The 7,381-nt window shown below is 38.4% G+C and overlaps 1 protein-coding gene across 1 annotated transcript in view; it reads right to left on the bottom strand.

Moving 5' to 3' along the window:
* Nucleotides 1-408: 408 nt before the first annotated feature.
* The window catches only part of OCLN (occludin), a 61,299-nt gene continuing 54,326 nt past the window's right edge, over nt 409-7,381 (bottom strand). Inside the window, exons 7-8 of the mRNA XM_037738199.1 lie at nt 4,249-4,290; nt 409-1,625 (exon numbers count right to left, since the gene is read on the bottom strand). Coding sequence (XP_037594127.1) covers nt 1,524-1,625; nt 4,249-4,290 — 144 coding nt within the window. The 3' untranslated portion in view covers nt 409-1,523. The remainder of the gene's footprint in view (nt 1,626-4,248; nt 4,291-7,381) is intronic.

The raw sequence follows: 7,381 nt of genomic DNA, 5'->3' as shown, positions 1-7,381 counted from the left end.
ATGCAGAAAATTAACAATTTATTCAATTTGAAGAAATAAATCATATAATGGAAACATTTAAAAGTTTATCTCTGGAAAATAATTCAAAATCATATATCGAAAATTATATACTTAAATGTCTTAAATGCATACAAAAGGCAGTTTATAGATTATTCTAAAAAAGGTTTTTAGAAAAGTCTAAACTAGAATGATCACAATCAACTTAGCACAGTGCTGTCAACTAATTTTATTTTACTAATAAGCATCTGAATTTTTCCAACAAAAAAACAGGCTTTCTTACAGACTGCTATAAAATGGTGGGTTCCCAAGGCTCTTGCTGTAGCATTCCTCTCCTATAATACAGCCCATTGCATGTGTATGAATCCACAGGCCCCACCCCCCCCCAAAAAAAAAAAATCTGAATTTTAAAAAAAGTGATACAATTTAAGGGCACCATTTGAAATTATTTGGTATCTCATGGTATAGCATTCTATTTCCAGACACATCAGCATTCCTACAGCCAAAGGACTGGGAAATGACCAACCAGCATAGCACCCAAAAGAGTATAAACAACAACAGATACAACTCCTGAGTGTGGTTTTCCACAGCTGTATGTTAACAGCACTAACAATATCAAACAGGTTATTATGGAAACATCAGATTTAATACCTTATAAAATATGTATGGAAATTGAATCCTATAAGATACAGGTCAAGTCACAATGGAATTATAAATGTAATCAGATATTCTGATATAATGAAAAGGTCTAGCTGGTTTTAAAAAAATGCATGTAAACCATAAAAGATAAAAAGTATTTAAAAATACACAAAATTCTAACCACTGGGTTTAAACTTTGATTTTAAAAACGTATATATTTACAATCTTTAAATTTCACACATTTGTTACTTTTACATGATCTTTATTATCAGGATAACATAAGAAAAACCTCTTTTAACCATTCACATAACAGAAAAAAAATTAATAGAGAGGCTGTTAGATTGTTAAATACATAGTAGCTAAAATATGAAAGGCCAGGGACTTTATTATTAATGGAGTCATAAAACAGACTTAACTAAAACTGTGTGCTAGGAAACAAGCAGTTTCACTTCAGAGAGGTCATTGCAGGAACCCAGTTTCCTTATGTGGAAAAGAATTATAAATAACAGTTATCTGAAGGGTGGTTGAAAGGATTAAGTGAGATCACCTATGCAAACAAATACCTGTAGGTATTAAGACATTGTCTGGGGTGTGAAAGTTTAGTTCACACCAGAACCTTCCTTTAAGGCTTAAAAACCTCAAACAGTATTTCTTTCAAATACAAGAACCAATGTTTAAAGCATAAAATCCTTAATTGGAGTGTTCAGCCCAGTTGATTATTGAAAGCTATTTATAAATGCTTCAATGCTGATGATATTAAAGCAACCAAAACTTTGTGATGCTCACAAAGGTTTGGCTTCCTGGGTTATGGTCCAAAGCCATTTCCTTCTGAGAAGATTGCAGAGATGTCAGATACTTAATTTCTCAGGCAACTCGGCATCAGCCTTCTATGTTTTCTGTCTATCATAGTCTCCAACCATCTTCTTGATGTGTGACAATTTGCTCTTTAACTGCTTGCAATGATTCTTCTTACTTTTGTAATCTGCAGACTAAAAAGGGAGAAAATAAATCACATAAATTCAACAAAATAAAAGCAGGTCTGCTGGGAAGGTAGAGGTGAACAAAAAAATGGAAGATTTAGTCAGAGAATTGTTGGGAGTGTTGACTGAAGTAATATACTCAAGGTGCCTGGCAGTATCACTAACCACACAGGCAGCCGATTGTTTGCTCAATCCTATTTTCTAACCTGGGTTTTTACAAAGGATAGCCTCATTTCTAAAAATCTGCAAAATGACCAAGAAAACTTATAGGCCTTTTTGCTAACACATCATCTAAAACTGTAAGTAAAACAAGAAACTGGTGATCTTGGTTGACTGGGGAAAGGAAAATGGAATAGGGGATAAGAGAGATGGGAAATTTTACTGTATACCCTTTAAACTCTTATTTAAAATCATGATGCCTGTAATTTATAACTTTTTTGGGGGGGAAAGGGTCTCATCCTATTGCCCAGGCTGGAGTGCAGTGGTACAATTATAGCGCCCTGCAGCTCTCAACGCCTGGGTTCAAGGAATCTTTCTGCCTCAGTCTCCCTAGTAGCTAGGACTATAGGTATGTATCACAGCACCTGGATAATTTACAAAAATGTTAATATAAAACTTTTTTAAATGTTTTAAGTCAATAATGACTGACATGCCAAGTGTTACCAAGGGTACAGAGCAACAGGAGTCTGGGGTGTTTGGTGGGAATGTAAACTGGTATAACTACTTGGAAGGTTGTTTGACAGTATCTACTAGGCCGGGTGCGGTGGCTAATGCCTATAATCCCAGCACTTTGGGAGGCTGAGGCGGGTGGATCACGAGGTCAAGAGATCGAGACCATCCTGGTCAACATGGTGAAACCCCATCTCTACTAAAAATACAAAAATTTGCTGGGCATGGTGGCACATGCCTGTAGTCCCAGCTATTCGGGAGGCTGAGGCAGGAGAATTGCTTGAACCCAGGAGGTGGAGGTTGCGGTGAGCCAAATCGCGCCATTGCACTCCAGCCTGGGCAACAAGAGTGAAACTCCATCCCAAAAAAACAAAACAAAACAAGACAGTATCTACTAAAGCTGGATACACACATGCTCATCACTTCTATGTTCAAACATTTACAAATATGTTTGAAGCTGCAATTTATTATTATTTTTTCCTCCATATTGGTCAGGCTGATTTCGAACTCCCAACCTCAGGTGATCCGCCTGCCTTGGCCTCCCAAAGTGCTGGGATTACAGGTGTGAGCCACCGTGCCTAGTCTGAAGCTGCAATATTTTTAAAAGCCCAAAACTGGGAACAACCCAAATGTTCACTAACAATAGAATAGATGCATAAAGTTGTGTTTTATATACAACACTACACAGCAATAAAAATCAATGAACTGACCAGGTGCAGTGGTTCACGCCTGTAATCCCAGCACTTTGAGATGCCAAGGCAGGTGGATTGCTTGAGGCCAGGAATTCACGACCTGCCTGGCCAACATGGCGAAACCTTGTCTCTACTAAAAATAAAAAAATTAGCCAGGCATGGTGGTAAGTGCCTATAATCCCAGCTAGGCTGAGGCAGGAGAATTGCTTGAACCCGGGAGGTGGAGGTTGCAGTGGACGGAGATCGTGCCACTGCACTCCATCTTGGGTAACAGAGCAGGACTCCATCTCAAAATAATATTAATAAACCATCAATGGACCCTTACAAACACAGTACTGAGCAAAAGAAATCACATACAAAATACATACTATATGGTTCCGTTTATGTTATATTCAAGATAACCAAAACTCTACCTATGATGTTAGAAGTGAGCATGGTGGACCCCTCTGGAAAGAGGGTAAACACTGAAAAGGAGTACAAGGGGTGGGGTGGGGGTGGGGAGGCACTAGAGGAAATACATTTCTTGATCTGCACACACAGGTATGTGGTCACACTGTGAAAATTCACTATGTTATATATTTTGATTTGTGCACTTTTCTGTATGTATACTTCAACTTTTAAAAAATATAATTAATAATTATCTTTTCCAGTGGTGGCAATTCCCCCACAACATGTCTCTCACAGAGGATCTCCTTCAACCCTCTCCAGAAGAGGAGAAAAGGAAACCCAAGCAGTAATGCCTGGTGCAGAGCCCCTACTCCTACTTCATGGGTGTAAACGCCCAGGATGCGATAAAATCACCACAGGCGTCAGCCAGGCACTAGCAGTAGTTTTGTGTGTTGGCTGCTCCACTGTCCTTCGCAGCCTACAGGAGGCAAAGCAAGGCTTAACGGAAGATGCTCCCTAGGGAGGAAGCAGCACCCAGAGTACCTTGAGTCAAGATGAATGGGAAACTATCTCAATAAACACGCATTGAATTAAAAAAAATAATAAAAAGGTTTAAAAAATCAGTACTGGTTGTAGCTTTAAATAGCTGAAATTAAAGTTCCAAAACCTCAGTTATAGTTTTCATCTTTAATAAGGGCTTTTTATGATAATCAGTGCATATGTGACAAGGAATTCATAGTCATTCTAAATGCTAAATTAGATGTAAGAAAATTTAAGAAAAATAAAAATGAGTAACACAGAAAAGTTCTCCCTCCAGATGAGTAGGTACAAGAATAAAAAACAAAAAAGAAAAGTTCTTCTAAAGAACAATCTCCAATACTTACTCCCTTCACTTGCTTCAGTCTATTGTATTCATCAGCAGCAGCCTATTAATGAGAAACACAAAGGAATATGTTTATTGGGGCATTTTCTCTCTCAAAAGTAATATTCCTTATGTTATACTTTGAAGATAAAAATGACAGCTGATGACAAAAATATAAGCAATTAAAAGAATGAAGTCATAAAATACCTAAAACTCATGATCAGCAGGAAGATCTGAAGGAATTCAGTGAAAAGACATCTATGATACTGTATCTTTCACATTTCACTCACATAGGCAGGTAACTATCTGTTCAGCTACTTCTCATCTCTCCTTCGTGCCAGTCCCCATGCTACACTGACACCAGGAAGATCTTTTATAACACAGAGCTCTGATCAGGTGGTCTGAACTTCCCAATAACTTCTCCCTTCATCCAGTTTCCTACCTTTCCAGTCTCAGCGCACATCATCAGCAACTCCTTTAAAAACTGAGACATGGGCCGGGCGCGGTGGCTCACACCTGTAATCCCAGCACTTTGGGAGGCTGAGGCGGGTGGATCACGACGTCAAGAGATCGAGACCATCCTGGTCAACACGGTGAAACCCCGTCTCTACTAAAACTACAAAACATTAGCTGGGCATGGTGGTGCGTGCCTGTAATCCCAGCTACTCAGGAGGCTGAGGCAGGAGAATTGCCTGAACCCGGGAGGCGGAGGTTGCAGTGAGCGGAGATCGCGCCATTGCACTCCAGCCTGGGTAACAAAAGCAAAACTCCGTCTCAAAAAATAAATAAATAAATAAAAAAGAAAAGAAAATAAAAAAGAAAATATTCAAAAAAAAAACCAAAACTGAGACATGTTAAATGCCTCAAGATTTTGATCATGTTTCCTTATGACTGTAATCATGCACCTCTCCCCACCCTTCTGTCTGGAAAATTGTTAATGGTTCCTTCACTGTGAAGCCTTCAAAGACTTTATTTCTCCTATAAGCAGTCAGTTATACTGCTTTCTACACATGATGCAAATACAGCATTAATTATATTGTCTAAATTGTTTAGATGACCGGTTTTTTTTTCTTTTTCTTTTTTTTTTTTTTTTTTTTTTTTTTTTTTTTTTTTTTTTTTTTTTTTTTTTTTTTTAAGATATGAGAGCTCTTTAAGGGTGGGGACAAGATTTTACGTCTCTAACCTCATCATTTCAACATCATCAACGAACAATAGGTGATCAACAAATGTTTACTGAATTAAGAAAGATCTATAACATCATCTGGAAACCATTAAAAAATACACAAGTCTAACTATATAAAGATGTGAATATGTCAAAACTAAAAAGCAGATCACCTCAACTGAAAAGTGGCAGAAAAATTTTTCAGGTGTAAGTGAGATGTACATCAAATGAGCCCTGTATAGCATCACTAGGAAGATGCAGTTAGTGCAATCTCTCTGGAGGAATTTTGCATCAGAAGTTTAAAGGTACATACCCTCCGACTCAGCAATTTCACATTCTGGAATTAGTTCTAATTAGATAAGCAGGCTGGGCACCGTGGCTTACACCTGTAATTCCAGCACCTTGGGAGGCTGAGGCAGGCAATCACTTGAGGTTAGGAGTTCGAGATCAGACTGACCAACATGGTGAAACCCTGTCTCTACTAAAAATACTAAAATTAGCCAGGTGTGGTGGTGCATGCCTGTAATTCCGGCTACTTGGGAGGCTATGGCAGGAGAATCGCTTGAACCCAGGAAGCAGAGGTTGCAGTGAGCCAAGATCGAGCCATTGCACTCCAGCCTCGGTGACACAGCAAGACTCCACATTAAAAAAAAAAATTAGATAGGCAGACAAGAGAGCAAAAACGGAGAGGTTCACCAGTATATACTGGTACTACTAGAGTAGGGGAAGACATATTTAAATATCTATCCATAGAAAATGACTCTTAAATTATAATACAGCCATCAAATTGAAAATTGTTTACCTAATTTTAACACATTAAAAAACTCAAAACTAAGTAGGTCTTTATTATTGATATAAAATAACTTGCTGTTGAGTAAGAAAAGCCAGAAATAAGCAGTGCAAGAATGTTTTTTGTTTTTTTTTTAAAGATAAGACCCCACAATGATAAGAGCATGTCAAAGGGACAAGGGAAGCGACTGAAAGAGTTCCCAATGGTCAAAGTGAGAACAATTAGAGCTACAAAACAAAGCAGCCTTGGATTATAACTCACAGCATAAAACAGATATCCATGAGTCCATACTTACATAAGTGACTGATAAAGGAACAAATAAATAAGAGACTAATCTCCCTCTAAAAGGTGGAGTAACTATATTAATTTCAGTATGTATACAAAATACAGTATGAAAAGGATGGATTTAAAAAAAAAAAACAGTAACTTTACACGGACAAATATGATCTCAGCCAGATGATCAAGGGAGGAAAAAACGATAACCATAAACTGCTGATTTAAAAGACAGGAAGAAAGTAAATGAAACATGGAAGATGATGTTTTCTTAACGAAGGTTATGTGACTCCTGCCTGGAGAGGTTGTTTTAACAACTAATATTTTGGTGATAAGGATTTCTTGACAGTAGGATTTAAGGTGATTTCTTTTTCTGTATACAGTTCTGTGTTGTTCAAGTTCTCTTCTACAGAAAGAATGAATTGGCTTTATACATAGAAAAGAAAACACGGCTATTTTTAAATTTATTTTGAGATGGAGTCTCACTCTGTCACCCAGGCTGGAGTGTAATGGTGCAATCGCAGCTCACTGCAACCTCCCTCCCTGGTTCAAGCAATTCTCCTGCCTCAGCCTCCCTAGTAGCTGGGATTACAGGCATCTGCCACCACACCCGGCTATTTTTTGTATTTTTAGTAGAGGTGAGGTTTTGTCATGTTGGCCAGGCTATTCTCGAACTCCTGACCTCAGGTGATCCACCCACCTCGGCCTCCCAAAGTGTGGGGGATTACAGCCATGAGCCACCACGCCTGGCCTGGCTATTTTATTTTAAATAGGATAGATGTACATAGAATAGCGCTTTGTAATTCTTAACTATTATACATTAGTACAGACTTCTATTAGAAAAGAATTTCAAAGGCCGGGCGCGGTGGCTCACGCCTGTAATCCCAGCACTTTGGGAGGCCGAGGCGGGTGGATCACGAGGTCAAGAGA

Source organism: Cebus imitator, unplaced genomic scaffold, assembly GCF_001604975.1.
Source record: "Cebus imitator isolate Cc_AM_T3 unplaced genomic scaffold, Cebus_imitator-1.0 Scaffold50, whole genome shotgun sequence".
NCBI classification, from domain to species: Eukaryota; Metazoa; Chordata; class Mammalia; order Primates; family Cebidae; genus Cebus; species Cebus imitator.
Note: the sequence above shows the minus strand (reverse complement) of the source record. Positions and strands in the feature narration are given on the sequence as shown.